The sequence below is a fragment of the Felis catus genome, chromosome F2 (assembly GCF_018350175.1).
Source record: "Felis catus isolate Fca126 chromosome F2, F.catus_Fca126_mat1.0, whole genome shotgun sequence".
NCBI lineage: Eukaryota > Metazoa > Chordata > Mammalia > Carnivora > Felidae > Felis > Felis catus.
In genome coordinates this window covers 21,407,114-21,433,445 of record NC_058385.1, presented here as the reverse complement: position 1 = coordinate 21,433,445, position 26,332 = coordinate 21,407,114, and the positions used below count along the sequence as shown (strand labels likewise).

Sequence of the window (26,332 nt, the reverse complement as noted above, 5' to 3'; positions counted from 1 at the left end):
ATCTCCTGATTTGATCATTTCAGGTTTAAGGATTCATCATATTGTTTTCCCTATTGGTCACTTAATGTGTTTTTATTTTCGAACCTGCACCCTGACTTGCGATGTATAGTTGTACATAATCATGTGTTGCATAGTGATTGTATCTATTCTATATTGAATGTATCATTTCGATATATATATCATTTCAACACATGACACACTTTTCTGGATTTATTAACTTTATTAGGTGTCCTTTTGCTCCAAAATGATGATACAGCACACAACACACCGATGTCCCAGTTGCCCGGTGTTTAGTGGGAACTTTGATGGGGTTAGAGAAGTGAGGCAGATTCGAAAACAAATACCAGGGAGAGGGCATATTTTTAAAACTCAGGATTCATACAGATAAATTGTCACGTTGTTTGTTAAAATAAATGAAGAATGTATAGAAAACGCCTCGCATAGCGCCTGGCGTGCAGTAAGCACTCGGTAAATGTTAATTTCCTTTCCTGTTCCATGAGATAGTCATCGTTTCTGAAGAATTTAAAAACTGTGAACTCAGCTGTCGTGAAACCTGGAAAACACAAAACAAATTTCCAGATCCTCTTACATGTATTGGGAGGTGCTGACAAGATTGGTTTTGCCCATGGCTTTGAGAAAAAAAAAAAAAAAAAAAAAAAAGGTTTGAAGAGGAGACAAACCTGGGTTTTCTAGGTTACTTCGTGTCAACAGAAATCCATTTTGAAGTGTGGGAAAGCAAAGGAGTTTATTGCTGAGAGTAAGCTTCCAAAACCAATTATTTACCTATTTTTGGCAGATGGAAGAAAAAGTAACTCCGTTTGCCATTCCAGAAAATCAGTTGATTTTAAAATTGGAAACCTGGTATGTCATATTTTTTAAAGAACCTCTATCATCCCATTCCCTTAAAAATCTACCACTGCCCTTGTTATCATTATTTGTTTCAATAAGTGCACCTCAAAGTTTCTATTAAGAATAATAATATTTTAAAATAACATCCTATAGGCAGCCATTACTACATAGGATAAGTTTCCCACCCTACATAAACAAATGTGATTATTCATATGTAATAGCCAATGTACTTATTAGAGGACCAGGATAGATTATATTTCCACATTGTGTTGTTATAAAGACTAGAATATGTATTAAAATAATTTTCCATGGTACAGTGAATAGTTAGTAATTGCCTCCTTAAATTTACTGTTAAAAGCTATTCATGTTGGAGTTTGAATGGAAAACATTTAGCAAAATACTGGTTGACATTCAGTTTGGCGGATTTAATATCATTCTTAAAATAAATAGAGGATGTTTTACTTGGTCGTGTTTCAGCAGAAGGCTACTGGGAGCAGGGCCCTCATTGTAGGTCTCGTGCCAGTGGGGAAAGAGGAGGTCACGGAAGTGACCACTCCAAATGCCAGCAAGGATCGTAACGCCAGCCATCCAGACATTGTTCCAATGGTTCCATAAAAAAGCCAGGAATGTAATGCCATGGCATGGGCCACGAGAAAGGAGAGTTATTTGGAAGCAAAGGGACCAGAAGTACAGTCTTTTAGAATACTCTGCCATTCCACTTTAAACAGTCTGAATCACAAAATGTTGATTTTATTGATCAGATATACTTGGTTTTCCCAATGTGGAAGAAATAATAACCAGGATTTTACTTTTGAAGAGAAAGCATTGGTCTTTAAATGCTAATGATGTTTTCACAACTTACTATACCATTATTGTTGAGAAATAATCTGCTAAGAATAGTAGAAACGGAGACAACAGATGGTTGATAGTGAATAGCGTGCATCCTTAATTCTAAAATTATTAAAAGGTAAACACAAATAAAGGAAAAACAACGGCTGAATACCTCTCTTATTGGAAACTTCACAATTACTCAAGATCTTTATTGTTGTTACGGGAATGGAAAGAGGAAAGGAATACTTGTCTTCATTCATTCGTTTTCTCTGTTCATTTGTTATATTTAATTTGATCAATTAACTGCTTACTCGTGTAGTTTCAGAAAAGTTCAGTTACCTTTTCGATTGTTCTAATGAATTCCTTATAACTGCCCTAGTCTTTTTATTTTTTTTTTTAATTGGGGTCATTTGTTTATTTTTGGAACCATGGCTTTATTTAAAATTCTGTTAATTGGGAAGCAGTAACAACTTCTCTCAAAATTGCAGACTTGCCTATAACCAGGTATGAGTCTAGGCAACAGCTTGTTCTAGAAGATAAAACCTGTTTGGAGAGACAGCATGTGAAAGACATTGTCTCATTGAGGGTACTCAGACACTTTGTTACCGTTGCCTATTACAAGTGTTTTTCTTTTCCAAATAAAATGATATACTTATTTTTTGTTTCAATGGGAAAAAGGCATATTAGAATTTCTTTACTCCTATTCATTTGTTTTTGTGTTGAAATTTCTTCAGGAAATCTCAGAAAATAATGCTTTCTGCTATTACCTCTACTATTTACTAATGGCAGATTTTCAGCAAATGTTTCTAATTTGTAATGTGTATGACTTTTTTTAGGGGACACCTACGTCCTTAAAGTATATGGATAGGTTATATAATTATAGTTAGTGAAAATTTAGAAATAGGAAGTCAACAGTATACTACAAACTGGATCTTATTAGTAATGGCTTACATATTGGCTATTTATCAGAGAATAACTTATTTTTGGTGTAAGTTGTATGGTTGTTATTGCATACTTGATATTCAGAAGTAGTAACCAGACACAAATCTATGGATAAGCATGTGATTGTTTTTAATCCACCTAATTTTGCTTTAGGAAAAGGAAACCATTTAAAATTGGTATATCTGCACACGGATATTTCTTTTAGCCAATGACTAAGCTCTTTGTTACATAATTATGAAGCATGACCTGTGTCATATTAGTGGTCATATTACCTTCATCATGCTTTTCATAATTTTCTTCATAATTACATGCATCATTTCTTTAATGGTATCATGTTTGGTTAGTTATATAAATAAGAATAATTGAATTTCAATATAAAAACTAATGTAATATGATAAATTTGATTATAATATAGGCAAGTAATTTATGTATAAAAGTCAGATACTTTACATGATATTCCTGCTGTTCTGACTTCATTTAGTTTGTGTCTTCTGGATTTGCAAATATAATCTCCCATGGATCAGAAAACTAATATTTTACCCTTTTACATCTAGGATAATTTTTCAACTATGGGAAGCAGGGGTACAATAGCTGAATGTAAAGTTTCAAGCAAGGTTGAATTCTCCAACCAGCACCTCAGATTTTTATTTGATGAACCTTAGAAATAAATATGATCGCAAAAGCAGTTACTACGTGGGTGCTTGACATCATAGATTGAATTAATGTAACATTACATTTTATTTCACAGCACTAGAAACCTCCATCATGTGCTGTGTTTTATTTTCTGCATCTATACTTTAGTATATTGAGTAACTGACACTTCTGGTTTGAGAAAGTGCTGTAGGTGGTAATGTAATTCTATTTCTGCTGCATATATGAACAGATCCAATAGCCATCAACTGCTTTTTGACCTAGCTTCCCAAATATGGCAGACGACTAGCCCATGATTCCTTGCTGGCACCACACAAAATGAAATCCTAGGTGAGTTTGCAGTTTAAGCTGCCTCTTAGGTTTGACAAAGCGTTCCTTTCTGAGGAATTTCGATTGGCATCCTTTCAGGGGGCAGTAAGGGAGACAGTCCATACTGAATTTTGTTCCTTAGAAGCTTTTTGTTGTGGTTGCATCAGAATGGTGCTTTCGTGCACAAATTAGCAAAGCAAAGGTAAGACTGTATCTGTTTTATTAGTTGATGATCTGGAAATGTATCATGAAATCATTTAGGAATTTGCTGTGATTTTAAAAATGTTCTTTCATAGCAAAGCAAGAAACTTTTAAAAAAGGTGCTTTTTACTGTTAATAAAAGACCAAATACGCAGAAGAGTATTTATTATCGGTGATGACAAAACAGTTTTAAAGAAAATCCAGTGGGTATAAAGATTTTACTTTGGAGTACAGAATTGGTTATGATGCGTGAGTAGTACCAAAATAAACATTTGTATTTGAACTACGGTAGAGAGCTGGTGGGGGGGGGGGAGGGGGAAGGAAAAGACAAAAATATAGAATAGGCACATAAGTGACACCTCCTTTAAATATTTGAAATCAATGTAACGGTTATCACCGATCTAATAACTGAAGTCCTTTATTTGTCTAAAACACGAAAGGAAGTAAATATCTTAAACTGAAGTTGCAATTTAGTCATAATAGTGGAGAGCTCAACTCACCAGATAAGTGTTGCGGATTATCATGCGTAGATTCTGAGTTTAGTTAGAATTTTTTAAAAGAACAAAATGTAAAGAAAGAGTTCTAGATGAAATCAATCTTTTCCCAAAAATGATTTTCAAATATCAACACCGAAATATTATCAGGTTCATACCCCCTCCCCCCAATTGCTCATGTAACCCTTGCCCCTCTAGAAATCACTGCAGAATCATCATTCAGGCTTTCATTGTTAAACTGATAATAGCTTACACGTTTGCTTGTTTTCTCCCTCTACGTACTTAATATATAAGTGGCCATTCTAATTCTTTTTTCTAAAATTTCCCAGACCCGTTAGTTGTTGCACTGGGGGGGAAAAATTGCAAAGTACTGATTCCCCAAGTTTCAGGGCCTGAAAAAAGTTTTGGAAAAGTATAAAAGATAACGTGTAACTACTCCCCAAAGCTCGTAATTGGTAGCTGCTGGAGCAGGAGATGTGTGTCGACAGTGTCTCCGAGAACTTATTCTCACACAGCTGTTTATTCAGATAGCGTGGGGCGCGTTCATTTACATAATAAATTTTTTTTTTTTTTAAGCAGCAAGGTTGAGTCAGACGGAGCAGTGCTCCTCTCAATTGTTGCATTTAAACCAATAAGGTTAGAACAAGAGAATAGCTGTGGTTTGCGTTGCAAAAACAAAAAAAAAAAAGCCCCGAGGCTCCACGGGCAGACCTACAAGGCTGCGCAAACAAATCGAGGGATGAGATTCTGCCGTTTCTTTGTCTAGGGTTCTCAGATGCTATCTGCCGCCGCTGTTTGGTGGGGAAAGAGCGCAGGGCTCACAGCGGCTCCTAAACAGATCGGTGGGAGCTGATGGCTCCGAGTTTGGGGCGAGGTAGAAACTCTCCAGTGCCACTTCCGACTTTAAGCCTTCCTGTTGCCGTCCACTGTGGCGGTTTTCTTGCTGGGGAAAGCGTTCTCGCTCAGTCGCTCGGCAGCCCGAGCCTGCAGCAGCGGCCAGGCGGCCGTCCCCGCGGCCGGGCTTTCCCCTGCAGAGGCGCCCCGCTTCCAGCAGCGCGGGGCTCCGCTGGGAGCGCCTAAAAAACCCGCACGCGTCCTTCCCCGGGAGCAAACCTACCCAAGGAATGGAGGTCTGCTAAACCAGAAAGTTCGAAGGAGCACGTTAAAAACGGGTGGACGCAGCAGATGTAAGCGCTGTAAGTACAAGCTGACGGTTTGAAAAATTGTAGGGACTGACAACAGCTGTCCTGTGGGCAAAGCCCAAGATACCAGGAGCGCCGTGAGTAATTGTTTGGATTTGTTTTAAACTAAAAACATGAGGGCACGGGCAAGATTATGACACTTTGGACCTGGGATTTTATGAGCCACAGGGTTCCATCACAAAAGTAGAATTCTTAACCCCCCTGTTAGCTCCGCGACTGGCATCATTAAGAGACAATTACAAATTAATTGTTAGCAATTACTGTGGTTGTGATCTGTGGAAATAGAGTACACGGCTGTATTCTTGCAGGGAGATTACTTCATTATCTCTCCTGAATTGCTGCACAAACCTCAAATATTCTTGAGCGATATGGAACAAAGCGATAAATACCTATGCGTAATCTCCATTGCAACACAGATAACTTTTCCTCCACACCTCAGGTTGATATGAGAAAATGAGGGAAGAATTCACATTTTGAAAGCACAGCAGATAACAAAAATAAATTGAGACCACTTTTTAAGGAAGGAAATCCTTTCGCTTCAATAAACAAATTTCCCCCACGTTATAGGAAACAGGCTCGTCTTCTAAAGGTGAAATAATAAACATTTGCTAAATTAATATACTTTTCGCTTATTGACGCTTTAGATGACTGGAATGGACCTTGAAACTTAAAAGAAGATTCTTCAACTTTTGAATTACCACTTAAAGTATTTGTCATTCAAAATCACTATATTGCTAATGACTCATGGGCTTATATTTCTTGGGAGGAGTTTTTGAACACATTTAAGTCTAGCTTTTGCAAGAATTCAGTAAATTCAGACCTGCCATTGAATTTAGACAAGTGTTTTCATGTTGCATTTCTTAAAAAGACAAGGGTACAAAAAGTTGGTAGTTAAGCACAAAGTGTGGTTTTATAGAGTTGGGATTGTTTTTTGTTTTGTTTTGTTTATGCGTCTTTCAAAGTAGCTTTTATTTTAGGCTTCTGTGAGTGTTTTCGCCCACCGTTTGGGGTTTGAGCACATGCATACATGAATAGTCCTGCATTATCAAATATTTGATATTTGACTTTCTTGCTTGCTTGAGTTCTCCTAAGGCCCAGAGTGTTCAGTAAATGAACAAACAGCCATGGGTTTTCAATCCTGAAAATTCTTCGTGGTGACAGACAGAGAAGCCTGATTGAGCCACTGTTGAGTTTTAGAGTGCCACAAGGCAGTCAGCTGCTATGTGAGTTTCGTACACATGATAAATGATTTTCTCAAAAGAAAATTTCCATTTGAATGTGAAAATTCCTACTATGAGAATACACTGGGAAGAGGAAAAAAAAGACTTGCAGTGAGAATAAAACCCTCTCTTCCATTTAATCAGATAGCAAAGGCATTTCATTCAACATTTTCAATGAGTGCTCATTTCGAAATCAATCTTTTAAAACCATGGTGGCATCAGTGTCATTTAAACACTTGTTTTTGTTTTCACGGGGACTCGATGTTGTCATTTTCTTCAAACGAGGTATGTCAAAGAGGAATACAGCCTCCTACATTAAGTTCAGTAACAGCATTGGAGCATTCATTTTATGGAGTCTTTGATAAAGAAGGAAATAAGTGTTAACATTTAAAAGACATCTTCGTCTTCCTAGGAGTTCATTTTGATTTTACGTTTAGATTTTTATCACAGCATTGACACCAGAGTTAGAAATATCGATTGAGGGAGATTTTAGCAAGAGTATACTCTGATAAAAAAGCAGATCTATGCCTAAGTCTCCTTCTTATAAAATACATTCTGATTAGAAAATTGCCATTGTCTTTCAAATTTGGGAGTACTCAGGTTGATCTGGGGGGGGGGGGGGGGGGGCAAAAGCAGCCTGCCTGCCAAGTCTATTTATTTAGATAAGTTCAGTACTTTCACTTTGAAAATGTCTTTTTAGTTTTGGGGGGGGGGAAAAGTTTTAAATTATAGCCATTTTATAAAAATTGCTTCTAGCAAGCAAAAAAGCCTATGGAAAACCCATAATTGAGACAAGTACCTACATTTTATTTGCTCTGTGCTGCTGAGATTTAGAACCCCTTTCCATTTACAGTTTACTTTTCACAGAACATTATTAACTTTTTGGCTTCATACATGATCTTCTGTCAGATGCTTTTGATTTGTAATTTAGCAAAGTATAATAAACAGTGCAAAAGTCATGAATTTTGCTCTGCGTCCTGAGCTCTGTGGTAGGGAAAATGTGATAAAATGTGTACCTTAAGTCTTGTTTGATGATCTCTCAAAGCAAGTTTGCCTTCTGGAAATAATTTCTGGGGTTGAAGAGCATGGTATTAACAGATTTAATGTGGCTATTCAATGGATTGGCGAAGTACTATGTGAGGTTTAACAAAATGAGAGAGACAAATTGAACATCAACAAAAGTTACATCTGTGAAGAATTATAAATTTAATTAGAAAAAAGGCAAACTTAAAAGACCTCATTAACTAATCAGAAGTCAAAGTTACTAGTTTAGGATTCTTGAATTTAAATTCTACGACGTTCTGCTATCTTTTTTCCTCTTTGTATTTCTGCAATTCTCAGTATGTATGCTGCTGTGGGTATTCTATACAAAGAGTTTTAAAAAGCATTAGAGTGAAGTGACTTCATTGTAATATAAGATGACTCTTTGTAATGTTAGGGGAAATATTTTTGTACTCGTAGGAACATTTGAATTAAAAATACCAGATTAGAAGAAGACAAGAAACGTATTAAGTTTATGGATATGAAGCAGAAAATATGAGCTTACTGAATGCCTAACAGCATTTTCCTGAAAACCATGAAATAATTTTTTTTTCTCTTTTGAGTGGAAATCTGCCTAATGAATGATTTTTGAAACACATTATGCTCTTGGACCTTGAAAACACAGAAACTTCCAGCGATATTGTCAAACATAAGAGAAAATCAACACCAATCAGAAATAGGTGTTCTTTTTAGATAAGTCATTATAAGAGCATGTTTCCTTACTGGCCTGTAATCTTGTACTACACATAAAAAACTAAAAGCATGTGAAGTGTAGCATTTTGTAAACTGTAACTAATTTTGCTCACATCTGTGTCTAATTGTTGTCTGCATTCGCATTCTTGAGAGTAGATTTATTTTTCCTGGACCACGATGTGGATTCAGCTGACCAGCCTAAGTGAGGATTAGTTGTTTTAAAGTTATTTTGATTAAAGAGTCATTTTTAAATACAGTAACACACAACACATGGTTTAAATAATCCTTGAGACACAAAAGAATATATCTGAAGTATACTTAATGAAATGAAGATCATGGATATGGGCTTTCAAAAATTGTAGTATATGAAAGTACAGTAGAGACTGAGTCAGGGCAGCATTAAAAAAAAAGTGCAAATGCATTTTTTTTCAGTGAGAAAACGTGGTCGAAAAATTCTTATGTTGAAGTGCATTTTTAAGTTTGACTTTGCAATTTAATGATAGGTTCAACCACAAATATAAGGATAATCAAACTTTCAAAGTATACAATGAAACCAAAATTATATTTCCAGGATTATACTATCTAGCCAATGTTAAAATAGGAATGTATTTTAACATTTAACAGAAAGTGTGTTTTACATACTCTTTCCCACAATTAGGCCAAGAGAGTTCTTAAAACTAAGCTAGTTCTCACCTATAATTTATTCCAGGTGTATAAAAGCAGGGGGAAAAAAAAGGAAAAAAATTTATCCTCGTAGATTGCTGCAGTTTCTAGAGGAAAACATTTGCTCTTACGTGAGAACGTTAACAAAAATTGCAGCCGCCTGCTATCACAAAATGATATATCTGCAGGAATTAAAATTAAATTTTCACTTACGACTCAGGCGTCTGTTAATGATTTTCATCCTGCATGTATTCTAGAAACACATACCTAGAAATTTCACATAATGTTACACCAAGGGATCTAGACTTCAACAGTGCGCTCTTCGTGCCAAAAAGGTAGAATTCCTCAATTTCATAAATCATAATTAGAAAATAACCGAACTCAATGGCAGAAATGTGCTTGGATCACTTTAATGCCATTTGAGATGCTTCAGTTCTCATCTTTGTTCTGTAGCCCTAATTGATGTCAGTTCAGGTTGAATGAAAATGCACATCAAAGATTTGGAATTCCGAGTCATTTTAAGTGTTTTCCAGAATGCTCTCTCCTGCGAGGCGTTAGTCTGAGCTTGTAAACCAGCAGCCCGCCCTCACCTGAGCTTATCACCTGCTGGTGGTTTGCGCTGCCTCTGGAGGAAGAGTAGTAGCTGGCAGAGCCTGCCTGTGAGCCTAAGTTAGTTGGTTCATCTGGAGACCAAAGGCACCAAAATGCTGGCTCCCTGGGACGTTGAACTGATGATGAAGCTCTCTGTCCTCTTGGTTGGAACGACAGCAAATTAAACGGAAAGCTGACTGCTTTTTCTGTTTTAGCAGGCGATGGTGCGTAAGCAGTCACTGAATTTCAAATTTGCATGAGTACATGAGCACACGCCACTCAGGGATGTGATTGTGGGGTATGAAAACTTGCCTTTGCCATTTAGAGTGACATTTTTCAGCATTGCCTGAAAGTTGCCCAGAAGCTGTTTCAGTAAATGCTACATGACGAATAGTAAATATAGGAGAAACCACCATGGTGAGGAGGAGAAACTGTCAGGAGTCAGGGGTGGGCGGGAACTCCGTTTCAGCTGGTGATAGCAGAGAATGGAAGATCTTCCGAGGGTGCTGGAGGGTTAATTCTTGAACTGCTGTGAAACACACTCATTTTGCTAATAGCTATTTTTCTCCAAGCACCTTTTCCAAGCTGCCTGGGCCAGGCTGCTTTGCATGTTGATTGGGGGAGGGGTAATCCCGTTTGCAGCTGTCATAGGCCAGTGATGAATCACTATCCTGTCATTTGGCTGCCTTCCCCCTTGACAAGGGGAGGAGGAGGGTAGACCTGCAGGAGGAAACAACAGTGGAGACCTCAACTTCAAGACAATATGCCTTTCACTGCTGCAGTATCCTCCTTTTTCTCTTTTGGTTAAAAGAGAGCATTGTCGTTCTCAGCCATGTGCTCTGTATAATTAAGAGCTGACACCGAAGCAGAGTAACAACAGCTTCTAATTTCTTACCCCCGATCACAGGTGCAAACATCTCAAACCAGTTCAGATGTTGCTGTTTCCTCAAGTTGCAGGTAAGGATATTTGACATTTTTAGAGATTACCTTTCTGTGACCCATATCTATTTTTGTCTAGTATTTCTTAATTATTTCTATTAATAGCAACAGCCTCTGTTGGAAATTACTTAACAATTTGTGTGTGCGCGCGCTTGTAAAAAAAATGTTAAGTATGTAGAAAGGGAATAGGAGCCTGGGTTTGAAAATGATTATGGGCTATAGTTTCTGGTGTTAGGTAAACTGTGAATGTGTAATGTGAATTAGGAGAGAAAAGTTGGATTGTAAGCCATTTCTAGTTTGATTTAGAAGATTGGGGAAGTAAAAACTCACTTCAGAAGTTACAGGGTTCATATTAAGCTGCTTTAAAAACTATTTACAGTCAGTCTAAATGCAACCTCTAAAGTAAAATAACTAGCTTTTATTAACCTGGTGGGGGGAGGAACACTCTTCACTTCAATGGAACATTAACACCCCCCCCTTTTTTTTTTTTAAGAAAAATACATAGGTTTAAAATAAAGTGAATGGGCCTTAGATTTTTTTTAAAAAAATTGGCTGTCAGAAAACAGAAGGGTATCTGGGTGTGATTTTAGTCGCTTTAAATAAGCCCCCCTCCTCTCCGTGAATAGAATATTAAATATACACGGATAGCTCTGCAATTGTGAACGTGAGTGGCGGCTTTACCATCATTTTATAAAATCAGCAACTACTGAGTCTAAGAACTTGGGGGTGGGGGGGGGGGAGTATTTAACCTATTATATGGTAAAAATGCAAAAGTGCAGCATTGAGGTAGAATTGTTATTTCCCTGAATAAGTGACAGCTGAGGTGTTCCAAGCGCTAATGCTCCCAGGGACTCACTGTATGTTGGCCTTATCCCTTTTCAATTGGGCACGCTGTATGTAATCCACAAAGCAAACAAGTGAGCCGACATCATAATGTTTTAATGCTGCATTTGTTTCAAGGGAAACAGAGGAACAATTAAGCAGTTTGCCAGAGTAAACACATGCATCAGGACTATCTCTTTCCCTGTCACTGCACTATGGGCCTCAAGTGTTTTATTTGGTTTGGAGACCCATTAAATTACAATTGGGTGGTAAATTATAAGGGAGTACTGGTGCTAATTTATGAAACAGATTCCATAGACAGTGACGCTTCGTCCTTTTATACCTGTTTACATATTTGTCTTTTACAGAAATAACGCCTCTGTTTTTTCAATTTAAAAAGAAAAGCATGACTGCATTTTTTTTTCCTTTGGAAATTAAACTTGACGTAATGGTCTCACTGTGATTTGATGAGCTGTGTAAGAAAAAAAGATTTTTCAAAGCGCCATGTGAATATTTGGTTAGCTAGGTAAGGCCAAGGACACCTTTGAGCACCACATGTTGGGAAAGCATGACTGAAGGTAAAATGTAAGGTGAACTGTTGGGAGTCTAAGAAAACAGATACAATGGGACTTTTGTGTGAATGTGTTTCAAGGGTGTCAAGTCGTTAGCGCATTAAATACTAGTGTTATGAATTTGGTACATCTGTCACACGGAAGGCTTCTTGTCTTTAGGTCTATGGAAATGCAGGATCTAACCAGCCCGCATAGCCGTCTGAGTGGTAGTAGTGAATCCCCCAGTGGTCCCAAACTCGATAACTCTCATAGAGATAGTAATTCCATGACTCCCAATGGCACCGAAGGTGAGTGTCTGGCTTCTCGCTATTTGCTTTGCACCTTGTTTCTTCGTCAGCGTATACTTTGTTATATACAAGGGGGTTATGATTTCAGTTGTCAAACCCATGAAACTACTGTTCTAGTTCCCATTTGGGTCGTTTGACTTGTGAATCAGTATTCATCCTTCAGTTAGGAGCTGCACGGTACTAAATTATTGTAACATTAACAGACTGGTTCTATTTGGCATAAATGGACACACACTATATGGATGGGTGCGTAACATTTTTAACCTTTGAGTGTTTTTTAAGCTGCTTGCTGATGACTCTTCAGAGTATAGTATTTGCATTGTTTTGTTCTCTGAGCAGTGAGAATTTGGAATTACTTCCTTTCCCTTTTGATACTAAATATAACAAAATGGGTTTCCACGTAACATTGGACTGGATTGTTTCTAAATACCGGTAAAATTGTGTGCCTAATGTTCTTGCGTCTCTGACCATTGAGATATAAGCAAATAACAAAACAAAACAAAAAGCACCCTTGTTTACAAATATACAACCTTATTTGGGAGCTACATGAAATTTATTGTCTTCAGGATTAGAGAGTATACCTGAATAGTTGTGTTACAATTATTTTGTAAATTAATACATATTAATATTTATGTAAATTTTATGTAAACACCTACTTTAGTCCATAGCTTCCTCAGTCTAAACAAGTAAGTAAAGCTATCCGTGTGCATTGTGAGCTGTTCTGCACATTTAGTTAGGTATTATGTATGATTTTAAAACTGTAACATATGCAAGTATGTGTTACATATTGTATTTATTTCTACTTTAGCCTGTTGAAAAATTGCTGCTTCACACACGATATTTTTGCTTATTCCTTACTGAGCCTCAGGACCTTAATGAACTTACAGCATAAGTTTCACTAGAAGTTCAGTGAATTATCCATGTTAGAATTCCATCCATCCATAAACAACACCCTTAACCATCATTTCCCAATCGCCATGGTGATCTTTTATCACAGTTCTTAAAAGTAAACAAGACTAAATGCCATATAATTGTTTGTTTGGTGCAGTATTCCAGCACGTATTGGTGAAGCCTTTTAAAACTAGGAATGTTAGGACATTTCTGATCCTAGAAAACAATAAAGTGAATTGATTCTGATATTAGATACCTTCATTTCTATACCGACAGAGGTGATTTTTAATGTGTAAATAGTCTGTATTTTGCTTTTTGAGTAAATACGTTCGTTACCAGCGTTGCTGAAAAATGGTCACTGTCAAAAGTAGAAACTCCGCTGATCTAGCAAAAAATAAATAAATAAAGAAAAGAAACCTCTGAATGAAGTTGGCTCTTCACCTCAAACTCTTCCCATTTTGACAGGCAATCAAAAAGACACTGAAATTATTTTTAGGAAAGCAATTCTGGTATTGAAGTAGGTTTCGTAGAGCAAATAAAAAAAAAAGAAGTCCTTTTTTCTCTCCTTTGGGATTTGGCTTCAGGTGGAAGTGTGACTGCCACACAGTGTAGGTTGGGCGTGTGCGGTCTGAGTGTAGGTCCTTCGGGTGGGGGGCCCCAGGCCGGGGCCCTCGTGCAGGTGGCTATTGACAGGAGAGTCAGAGGGGGCCACAGGTGCAAACCTTAAATAGTCCTCATCGCTGAGAAGTCTAAATAAGACCATCATGTAGAGTAACTTAAAAATAAAGAAGACTATGTCTAATCATTTTTGCTAAATAGAATTTACTAATACGTATTAGTTGGAGTAATTATGAAATAATGCATGGTGGTAGTTCACATACGTATAAACAAATGAGGCGGGGGTGAGGCATTTTCATTTTGTCATCATTTACTGGCAGGTTGTCTCCTACAGAATAAGAACCATGTAATACTGAAGCAGAGTCTGTGATGGGGACTGCCCCCTAGGAAGGCTTTGTGTGAATGACGTGTGGTTTGTTTTTTAAGGACCTGTGGAGTGGTTATGTCTTTCTAACAGTTTGTTGACCTTTAATAGCTTGATATCAGGTCCATATTCAGGAATATGTGTCTTCTACCATTTTTGCATAAGTGGTTCAAAAGAGTACGATTTTGTAGGTAATTGTGGAATCTGCTGAGGCAATCTGGCAAATACTTCGAAATTACTACTTATCCGGAAAAATTCTTAATGATCTTATGTTTTAGAAATGAATTTTTTAGACCTATTTCAGACAAAGGCAGTTACGCAGTTCGTTTTGTTTTCAGGGATCTTACCTGGGTTTACTTTGTAACGGCTACGGTAGTTAAAGTGGAGTTAGAAGGTACCAATATAAAATAAATTCTCCAAAGAATAAAGGGAGTTTTCATCATTCTGCTTGGAGATCCAGTTTTATTTTCGTATATAGTTTGGAAATACGGTTCTAGACTTGCTTTATGATCCATGTTACATGCCTCTTTAGATGCAGACTCTATCAGAAAGTTCTGAGTTATTATTAAGTTTGTGAATCAGTTCATGAAGCTGCTTACGCGTTCTGTAACGCATTTGTTTCCTTACCCCCAGTCACCGCTAGAGGAGTGAAGGTTAAAATTAGTGAGCTCCTAGTGTCTGGCAAGCTTCCCTGGGATATAATCCTTATAGACTTTCCTAGTCCTTCTTTGAAAGTCTTCTTTCGAAACTAGTACTGTTTACCAATGAATTAGAAGAACGAAAAACAAGAAATTCATTTAAATGTAAGAGAGCGTTTAAAGTATCAATCATCTCCCCTAACTCCATGACAAATATTTTTAGCTCTATATGCCATGATTTATATTTAAGTGACTTCACTGCAACTGAGTTGAAGCTATTCTCCTTAACGAGGTCAACAAAACTTCCATTGAGTTGACACAGTTGTTGGCTTTGCCCGCGTTTATATAGGTTGTCTTCTCAGAGCCATTTTTTACTTCCTGCCCCCACTTGTCCCTATAATGAGGCTAAGAAAACATGAAAATCTCCTGTATCAAAAACCATAACTTCATCTGAAGAACAAACAAGAAGGGAATGGAATGGAGAGGCCGAGATATTAAGTTTCTTCTTAAGTCGGCTGCCAAATTATCATAAGACTCAATGTTTGTAGGTTCTGTACTCACAGGCTAGTGCCTATTTTCATGGTTCATCTAAGGGATAAAGACAGACAGACACTGAGCTATAGCCTCAGATACTGGGCTTTTTTATTCCCCAGATGAAATGTTCTTCAGTTAGGATGGTTGTTTACTGTTTCATACTTCAAAAGTTTCAACTATTCGTATTTTACATTTTATTCCAACCTCTCTGTGAATCGTTACCGTAGTTAACTGTTGGTTTCTCACAGTTTATAAACCTTGGAGAGAGAAAGCATAGATAGGTAAAAAAACAAAATAGCATAAATGAATGCCTGAGTTGCACTGGAAAAAAAAAAAACCAGAAGTGATATGTTTCCAAATGAAGTAATAAATATTTTACTCTTAAACAATTACAATTTGATTTGGAGGAGACTCATGGATAGTTATGAAAACTATGAGCAACTGTGGCTTTCTTTTAACTGTTTGGCCTATTTTGGGGGGTGGGGGGCAGTTAGTTTTCCAAGACAGGATTGAAGAGAAATTTCTTATTAGATTGTAACAGCATAATTTTTAAGACCTAGGCTTCTTGCTGGTGATGCTTGCATTAGAGCTATATTAAAGCACCGAACCTGAGAGGATTCCTAATGTGTGGATATATGTCAAGCCTGTTGACGTCTGTGTTGTGTAAGCGTGCAAAGTTGTTGGGAAACCTTCCTTTGGAAGGATTCAGGGCCATAGCAGTAAAAGGAGTTTTATTTACGTACCTAATTAAGGCCTTGTTTGCAAAGCAGTGATTCTTTCCATCTTTGTTTTTTCTCGTTGTCTTATTTCCATGGGAGCCTAAGATTGGTCGGTTCATATATTGCTAGTTTGAGTGTTTATTTTTGCTTGTCTGGGGAGGAAGAGTGGGGAAGGGCAAAAAAGAAGCGTGAGCAAGTGGAACTGAGAGCTCTAATTCTGAGTTTTTGCTATTGTAAATTCAGATTCAAAGTCAAAAAGAAGCTTAAACTTGTCTTAAAGCAGATGAATTTGCCTTTAAGTGACATAGCACCACATGCGGTTGAAATCTTCACTACAAACAGGGTTTCAGGAATTCTGATGGTAATTCAAATAGTAATTTTGAATTGGTATATCAGATTCCCAAGGTGATAAGAGATACAATCTTGAATTAGGTGGCTAAATTTTCTGGATTTTAAAAATTTATTTAATTGTGTATTGCATATTTTAGGATGATAGCTTAATTCAATTTTGTATTACCAGGAGCTATTTTAATGTTGTCTTATCATTTCTACAAAGCTCAGAACACCAACAAATGATCTGAATTTGTTTTTCTCTCTGCAATATGAATTTAGTGAAACAAAGTTATATGCAACTGGAATATTTTTAAGAAATCTTATAAGAAATATGTAAGCTGGAGTGAATGTGTATAAAATTATGGTTTGAGGCTGCATTTTAAAGGCTACATTTGTATATTTGTGGTCAAATATTCTGTTGTCAATAGAAACATGGTAATCTAATTTTATTATTGTTTACATTCTGCACATGACTTACTTTCTGGAAGATTAAGGGACATTGTGAGTAAAAGGATTTCTAAATGACATTTTTAAAGTTTGCCTGTAGCCACATAATTGGTCTCTTATAAATTGTTCACAAGGAAAAGCCATGAAAGGATGAACAAAATAATTTTAGGATTTAGTATTTGCCTATATTGTGTCCGAGAAGAGTTTTCACATGCCTGTTACTAATTAATAATGATAATGGCTAATATTTATAAAGAACTTAATGTTAGTCTTTTATGCTGACCATTCTCCAGGATTTGTTTCATTAATCTTCAGAAAATTCCTGACCTCCCAGTGTCGTGGTTAAGACGCTGGGTTTGACTCCCAGCTCCACGACCACTAGCAGGGTTAGCTTCTGTTGGGCTCAGTGTCCTCGACTGTAACATGGGAATCAGAGCAGAAACCTCTCTCAGGCTTGCTTTGAGGATGATAAGTAGAACCTGGGGCACACTTGGGACTTCCTAAGTACTCTGTATTTATTAACTTCTGTACCATATCTAGACTTGTATGGTACTATTACTGTTTTACATACAACAAAACAGAGCGTTAGAAACTTCAGTGCCAAGTTTAAAGGCACAGGGCTTATAATTGGTACAACTAATATCTGACCGAGTGTTTGAATCCAGTTCTGAGTTCAGAGCTTGGGTTTTAAAATCTCTGTATTAGTCTGTGGAAAGAATACATGATTCCCATCCCCGGCCAGTGTCTTTTCTGACACCTTCGTACTAAACACTGGTGCCTTCCCCTTCCACATGGATGCCTTCTCAACTGGAGAACACCATTCCCTAGCAAACAGTGGAGCTGTAAAACGGCCTGTGGCAGAGGCTTTGATGACAAAAGGACTTCATTATGAGGCCATGTCCCCAGGGCAGTTATATTCTAGTCTTTAAGTTCTTGTGTGCGTGAGTGTAGGAGATTTCTTCTTGGTGCCACGCGTGCAAAGCATATTGCATCAATAGGTTAAGTTTTAGGGGATTGTCTCTTACTAGTTTTCAAAGCTTTAGACTTAATTATAATTCCATCAGCCGTCTCTCTCTGTTGGCTTCCCTGGGATCGGAGATGGGAAGTCCTCTCTGCTTTTCATTACAATAGTCATTATTATATGCACATTTGGATTGGAGCAGTATTACTGTAAAATCTAAAAAGCGGTCACAGTTTTGCTACTGCTCAGAGTAACCATTTTCTACCTCAGAAAATATTCTTAAGTGGATGGTAAATTTGGTCACATTTCTCTTAGAGAACCAGGCTATGTTAACTAAGCAAAGCTCGAAGAAGCAGCTTAAGTGGCATTTGTTGGGGGTTCCATAGAAACAGCGGTTACGGAAGCCAGGATATGGGAGCACGGGTGCTATGTTCTAGGAGCAGCAAGTAGCCGTTCAGGCGGTGTGGCCGGAGGAGAGAGGTTGACGGGGTATAAGAGGCGAAGTCACAGGATACAGCGGTGGCATGTGTAGGGCCTTGCACATTGGCAGATGTACTATCGCTCATAAATAGCTTTGGTAGGAAGAATAGGAACTCCAACGCTTATTGCCTGAAACTGTGCTCCGAGTACAGAATCAGACTTCTTGATAAACGGACTCTGTGTATATAGTATTCTCTTCTTCCCCAATACCTCACAGTTCAAGAGAATCAGAGTTCTATGACATCTCTTCTCTAGCTGGGCCAGAAGTTAGGTAGCATCAGCAATCTGTACCTCCCTTAGAACATCCTATCTTCTGGGAGAAATTCCTGGTTCCCTCCAGGGAGATTGTGTGAACCTTTAGTGAGTCCTAGCATTTGGGCTAATTCTGAATCCTTCACTCATGGATTCCTTGCTTTAAGTGATTCCTAATTTCTTTTGATGGCCAAAGATGCGTTGGGGGTGAGCTGTGTATAGATAACGTGATGGGTCTATGTGTGCGCACTTTGCTTACTTGGAGTAAAGTCTAAGAGTGACTCCTTTTCCTCTTTTTGGCTCCAAGGGTACAATATAATAGGAAAAAAGACAATTACAAATTTTCCGATTTTATTTTGGGTAGGGAAAAACGTTATCTGACACATAGCTGTCTTCAGTGACTGCTGAATAATCAAGGACTTAGGCTGAGGATTTATGTAAAGTTTTAGGACCCCTTTTATAAGTGAAAGGTTGTTGTTATGTTTATGGTAATTTGTTGGTTTTGTAGATTTTTTAGTTTCATTTCATGCCTGAGACATCTCATTATACTGAAAAAAGGTGGATGAACTCTAGCAAACACATTCTAAGCTGATTTATTTATGTACTCCCTTTAAGGCCAATTGGAAACATTTTTTTTCTATGAAATGAATCAAAATCTAAAATGCTTACCTGTTTTATCATTGCATTGATTACTGATCAAGGGAATTGTGAGTGGAAACAATACTTTTTTTTTAAATTTTTTTTTAACGTTTATTTATTTTTGAGACAGAGAGAGACAGAGCATGAACGGGGGAGGGTCAGAGAGAGGGAGACACAGAATCTGAAACAGGCTCCAGTCTCTGAGCTGTCAGCACAGAGCCCGACGCGGGGCTCGAACTCACAGACCGTGAGATCATGACCTGAGCCGAAGTCGGCCACTTAACTGACTGAGCCACCCAGGCGCCCCGAAACAATACTTTTTTAACAAAATGAGGACTGTGAAATGAATTGCCTAAGTTCTTACTGTTTCTTAAGCATATCAAGAAATAGCATACCTGATTTTATCTGCAAAAGAGTTAACTTTTATGTACCTAATTTCAAAGAGTTTAAATAGCACAGTACTGTGCTGAAGAAGAGAATCAAAGACACGTCAGACCGATCTCAAAGCTCACATCCTTCACACTCTGAAACATGGGCTCCCTGATAGCCAAATAACTTGGTCCTTACTGACATAATTTATCTGCCCTAAGAAATTTTATGTTACCCTGTCTAAGTGGATGATTCATTGAAGCAAATACAACATCCGTTTATATGTATGTTTCACTTAGTAGAGTCTCTAGGTTCCTTAAAGGCAAGGATAAACCTGTTCACTACTGTGTTCTTGGCATCTAGCAGAAGGCTTGGCTGTGATTAAGCAGTCAACACATATTTGTTGAATGAATGCCCCGTATGACTAAGCAGATAATGCAGGAGAGTGATTATAAGAGACAAGAGTCACTCATTTTATTTAAAGGCATTAATAGATTCAATAAGTATCTAAAGCCTCGTTTTCAAAGTTTGAAAATGATGATTTCACAGACCAATTTATATAGTAATTATACAGGCCATCCATTCAGAGAACATCCACAGTCAACATTGCTGCTGATTTTTAATTTGATCTGTAGCAACTGACTTGCATTTGACCTGTACTAATTAATTAATTTATTAATGACAACTGCTCTTGGACTTAATAGTATTAAGCAATGATGAAGCAACTTCCACATAGTCCAAGAAACACATGAATTATATAAAGATCAGGCAGTTAGTACACTTAGATTTAGTATCTTTACAAGATGGTAAGGTGTCATGATTGGAGGTGAACATTTTATTTTTTTAATTAAAAAAAATTCTAATGTTTATTTTTGAGAGAGAAAGAGAGAGCACAAGGAAAGGGCAGAGAGAGAGGGAGACACAGAATCCAAAGCAGACTGCAGGCTCTGAGCTGTCAGCATGGAGCCTGATGCAGGCCTCGAACTCCCGAACTGAGAGATCATGACGCTTAACTGACTGAGCCACCTAGGTTACCCAATAGGAGGTGAACATTTTAAAAGTGAGGAAAATTCTGGGGTGCCTGGTGGCTCAGTCAGTTAAGTTTCTGACTTTGGCTCAGGTTGTGATTTCACAGTTGGTGAGTTTGAGCCCCATATTGGGCTTCACTTGCAGAAGACAGTGCAGAGCCTGCTTGGGATTCTCCCCCCACCCCCCACCCCCCCTGCTTGCATGTGTGTTCTCTCTCGTTCTCTCTCTCTCTCTCTCTCTCTCTCTCTCTCTCTCTCTCTCTCTCAAAATAAATTTAAAAACTTAAATGTGAAGAAAACTTGCAAGGACAAGGATATATACATACTGCAGTGAAAAGTCTCTATGTATGTATATATGAAATAAGAATATATATCACACTGTATATCTACCATTACATCATTCATTCAAGAAAGATTTCATGATTTGTGTCTAGAAATTTACCAAATATCATCTTGCCAAGGAGAAGTTTACAGTCTACTGGATTTGCAGACCTATAATCAGATGACCACTATACTTTATCACTAGGGCTATATTCTGCAGAGAGGTGGGGTCCTAATTATGACTGGGGTGATCGAGGATGGTTTATGCACACAGGTAGTACTTAAACTGAGTCTTGAAGAAGAAGTGGAAAAACACTGGGTGACAAGCCAGGAAGGAAGAAAGAGCGTGGATTGTTCGGCTGTAGCAAAGACATCCCTAGCCCCAGGGGTGGGGTGTGTGTGTGTGTGTGTGTGTGTGTGTGTGTGTGTGTGTGTGTGTGTGTTTAGAGAGGGACATGCACGCAGTGCGTGCCATGGAGCTAAGACAGTAATCACCCAAAGCAGAGGAGGAAGAGCCTTACGTATGAGGTTCAGGAGTTTGAATTCAATCCTGTGGGAGCTGGATGATTTGGAGGCTCATGAACAGGAGCGTGATATGATTGAGTCTATGCTTCAGAAATCCATCGAATGGTATCTTGAAACTGTATTCAAGGGATGGTGGGTGGTGAGAAAAAATTCTGGGTGAAAAGCTAGGAGGACATTTTGTCTGAAATAATATACTTATTTATATGCTGTTATTTCAGTTCAAATTTACATCTAATGCTTGCCTTAAGTGGAGAATGCATAATATTAAAAGTATAGAAAAGCAGTATTGCATGGTGGTGAGAACGTGGGTTTTGCAGTCAGACTAACTCTGGCCCAAAAAAAATTCACCGTTTTGCTATTTTCTAACCATGTAACGTGGGTTTTGAGAGGCAGCAGAGCAGGGGTTTGAGAGAGGGCTCTGAAGCCTTGTTGTCAGCTCTGCGACTCACCAGCTAGCTAAGTGTGACGCTGAATAATTACTGAACTGCTCTGTGCCTCTGCTTCCTCGTCTGTGAGACGAAGATAGTAATAGTATCTGACTGGGGCGCCTGGGGCGCTCAGTTGGTTAGGCATCCGATTCTTGATTTTGGCTAGGGTCAATGATCTCATGGTCTGTGTGATCGAGCCCCACATCTGGCTGTGCCCTAAGAGCGTGGAGCCTGGTTGGGATATTCTCATTCTCTCTCTCTCTCACTCTCTCACTCTCTCACTCTCACTCTTTCTCCCTACCCTCTCCTTTCTCTGCCCCTCCCCTGCTCATGTGGGCATGCACCATCTTTCAAAATAAAGATGAATAAACTTAAAAAAATAATAGTACGTACCTGTAGGTCTGCAAGGATGGTTAAATTAATCGGTGAAGCGCTTAGAACACAATGTGACTCCTAGGAAGTGCTTAGTATTTATTGGTTATTATTATTACCATCATCCTCGTTATCATCATCTATGATCTCTGAACCTCTGCGTTGTAAAATGGAGATTGTAGTTTTATCATGGTATTATGGCAATGTCTACTTAAAATACTAAGCATAGTCACTAGCATCTACCGCATGTATTCAAACACTAGCAGCTATTATTAAATAATTATAAATGTTCCATTAAAAAAACTCTACTGGGACTGGCTACTGGGTCTCCGTGGGTGGGAGAGGATATTTTCTCCTCTTCTGATGTCCCTCACATTATCCAATGGCTGTTTCAGGTACTCTGAGTACCTGGGCTACCTAATAAGTACTTGCTCAGTTAATACGTAATAAAGGTAGGGTTTATGTCTGAATATTCCTGCAATTGGGTGAAGATTGGAAAATATAGGGGAAAAAACATAATCTGAGATGTAAATTTGGTAGGTTGATTGCATTTTAGGCAAGTAAACCATTTTTCCAGATTGATATGATTGAGGTTCTGAGTCCTAGCCAGCTCATCTGCTTCCAATCTTCATACACTAGTTTATTTTACCATCCGCTAATTTGCAACATACACTGATACACTTTTATTCAATGCCCTGGGATTCTGGGACTTTTCCTATGGCTGTGCCGTTTTTGCTGATTGTTCAGATTTCCAGCAGAGTGATGATTAAGGATGATCAAGGCCTAATTAGAAAATGTTTGACTTTGTACTTTTCAAAGATTTCGTGAAAGCTATGGTAAGTCAAAGAAATTTGAAACTACTTGCATGACCTTGGGCTAGTTTCGAAAACACCTTGAACCTGCAGTTTCCTCACCTTTGAAAAGTGACGATTATAATATTTCCTAAAGTTGCCATGAGGAGCAAAGGAGGCATTGCTTGTAAAGTACTTAGCACAACGTGTGACCTATAGTACGTACTCCATAAACATCAATTTCTATTTAAAGTCTTCCTTTTTTTGTTCTGAAACTCTACTGAAATATTGCCTAGGTCATTAATTGAGAATTGTTAATTGAGAATCTACTGAAATATTGCCTAGGTCATTCACTGAGAATTCTTAACTGAGAATCTACTAAAATATTGCCTAGGTCATTCACTGAGAATTCTTAACTGAGAATCTACTGAAATATTGCCTAGGTCATTAATTGAGAATTCTTAACATAAGGGCAGTCTTTTTGCACTGTTTTGCCATGCTCCATCAGTATAACACACTAAAAATAGATCCCACTTTGGAATCTGAATGTAGGGATCTGTTAGAAGTCATTAAATGGCACGTTTCAGGTCTGTGTACTTCGTTATATATAAATGTTAGTTAACAGAAAGAAGCACCAGAAACAAATAGGAATTCTAGCTAATGGTGTGAATGGTGAAGTATTGAGGAGAAATAGATGGTGTGAGCAACTTATTTTAAAAGCACGTGAACAATAAGATGGTTTTATGAGAAATAGGTATGGAATAGTAAATATAGTAATATGTGAATTATGGGATTTAAGCAGTTGGTTTATGGCTGTTCACTGTATACTTCTTTTAACTTTTCTAGATGTATGAAAAATGTTATAATAAAACATTCATGAAAGAAGTGAGCCTACAATACTTAGGAAGGAAACATTTATTTATTTATTTATTTATTTATTTATTTATTTATTTATTTATTTATTTTTCATAAAGAGCTATTCCAGATTCTAACAGAAATACAAAGAAGTAAACAATACTACTGCTGACTTAAGGAGTTCACAGTGTAGGTGGGGGAGATAAGACTTTTTGAAAATTTAGCCCAAACTAAAAGGTCCTAATATGTCAGTTGGATTATGAAGCTGAGAATTTTCCATGTGTGACTTAGCCATCTCCAGGAGTTCTAGAGCTCGTACTGAGGTCAGCAAATTCTTTTGTGCCAAAAGCATTGTCTGTAAGATGAGGAAATTAACAGGCCACGTATATAGTTAATTCTTTCCACGCGGGACCTTCTATTTATTAAAATGCACATTTTCAGGTCTGAAATTTCACAGTGGGTTTTTGTCATTATGCACTTGCTCAATCAACAGATTAAAAATAGACTGTCATTCGTGTTCTGAAATACTTTGGTGTTAGAAAGAGGGCTTCATTCTCAAGAAGGTTAGAAGCCACTGATCCAAACAAAAGTGCTCTCAGAGTTTGGAAAAAAGAGCTCTTCAGCTTGCTGAGGTCTGGCCAGGCTTCAAGAAGGAGATGGAATCTGAGCTGAGTGTTGGGAAATGGGTAGAATTTGAATAGGTTGAGAAGAGATGGAATGCATTCTAAATGAGGGACCAATCTGAACAAAGGTAGGATAGTTTGGGAGACCGTGAGGAGACCAGTTTAGCTGAAGAAGGAATCGATCGTAGATAAGGTTGGAAGGATCAGCTGGAGACAAACTGTGGAGGACTCTGAATACTAGACTGAGGAATTTGGACTTCATCCTGGAGCCAGTAGAGAAGCCACAGAATATTTTGAGCAAGGGATTGACAGGGTGAAAGTGTTTTAGGTACTAATCTGGCAGCAGTTTCAAGGATAGATTGGAACGGGGGAGAGATGAACGGTAGTCCGGAGGTTCATGCAGTCTGCCCAGATTTTGTGTGTCAGGAATCTGAGCCTGGGTGGCAAGAATGAGAGTTGCAGGAGGGGAAAGTGAAGTTTCAGGAGCCATCTCAAAGGAGCCGCCCTCCTCTACCATGTGGCATTTCTTTTACTAAAAAGAGTCAATGGGTCTAGACCTCTACAGAAGCCGTGGCACAGTGCTGCTTCAATATGGTACACATGTCACACTTGCTGTGAATAACAGGTTTTCAAATTGACTAACATTTCTTATTGGCCATGTATACAGTCAAACTCTAAGTTTAGTCTATAGGTGTTGATTTGACTTTCCCGAGGTTGTATAAGGTATGATATTTTGAAAACCTAATACTTTTTCTATTTTCTACCCTCTTTTAGGCAAAAGAGGATGGCCCTAGCTTTAAAGTTTTGGTGATCACCAGATGCCAGACTATAGAACCAATAGTCACACCTAAAGGCACACCTCATTTTCCCAATGGGAACTAACTAAAGGCAAAAGCACTTGTTTCATGGACATATACATTGTTAGGTAAAGAACAAATAGTTAAATGGCTACTGACAATATTTAATTTATTAACTCAATTCTGTGTCTTTGAAGTGTCCTATAAAATCTATGAATTTTCAGATATTACTATTTCCCACTTTCATATTTCATGCGGTAATTTTATTCACTCTCTTCACATAGGCCTTTGGTGTCTGGTTATCCCTTACTGCCATCTTTTTCAGTCATTTGACCTAGTTTCCAAAGACCTACGTTTCCACTTCTGCCTCATGGTTTGAGTAAGCGTACTCATTAAATCTGTGAGTGATACAGCCATTGAATCGAAACGATACCTGAACATTATGGTGGCTGTGTATTTATTTTGTCCCATGAGCTTATATTTGTTATCTGTACAGCATAGTCTTGTGCAGTGTAGCTTTTAAAAGAGTTCTTTTAAGGCCTGTTTATAGCAATAGCTAAGAGTTGCCTTTGGGTGGATATGCCCCATGCATTATTGTTAATTTATTGCTCTTTCGAAGGATCCAGGCAGGGTCCTCTTTTAATATACAAAAATTCCAATGGTTGATACTATTTTATGTTAGTGTGTCTTCTGCAAAGAGTACTTGGTTCAAAATAACTTAATGACGTGCATCCTGCAACTGAGAGGCTTTATAAGCACCTGCACATAAGTTGACTGAGTGATAATTTGGGAGGAATAAAATGTCTCCTTATGTTTGAGCATACATAATATAAAGTGCCCTATGCAATGTGCCTAGTAGTATGAAGTCAGTTGTAAGTCAGTTGTACATTTTTACCTTTATTTATTCCCTCAATGAATATTGAGTTCCAACTATGTGTCACACATTGTATCAAGTTCTGTAGAGCTACAAAAATATGTAGTTCTTACCGTAAAGACATTTATAATATATTAAAATGGATAAGGCTGAAACGTAAAATGAG

General features: G+C 37.8%; 1 protein-coding gene across 21 annotated transcripts in view; it reads left to right on the top strand.

Moving 5' to 3' along the window:
• EYA1 (EYA transcriptional coactivator and phosphatase 1) overlaps window positions 1-26,332 on the top strand; it is a 362,441-nt gene that overhangs the window by 175,922 nt on the left and 160,187 nt on the right. For 12 of the 21 annotated variants that reach the window (XM_045050239.1, XM_045050234.1, XM_045050241.1 and 9 more), the window contains 2 exons: window positions 10,595-10,644; window positions 12,180-12,307. The exons of 1 other annotated variant lie outside the window; for it this stretch is intronic. In XM_045050239.1, coding sequence (XP_044906174.1) covers window positions 10,595-10,644; window positions 12,180-12,307 — 178 coding nt within the window. Of the gene's footprint in view, window positions 1-4,633; window positions 5,557-9,516; window positions 9,912-10,594; window positions 10,645-12,179; window positions 12,308-23,388; window positions 23,605-25,269; window positions 25,421-26,332 lie in introns of those variants that run through there. 8 more of the 21 variants (XM_045050253.1, XM_045050243.1, XM_045050244.1 and 5 more) reach the window with 8 other exon arrangements.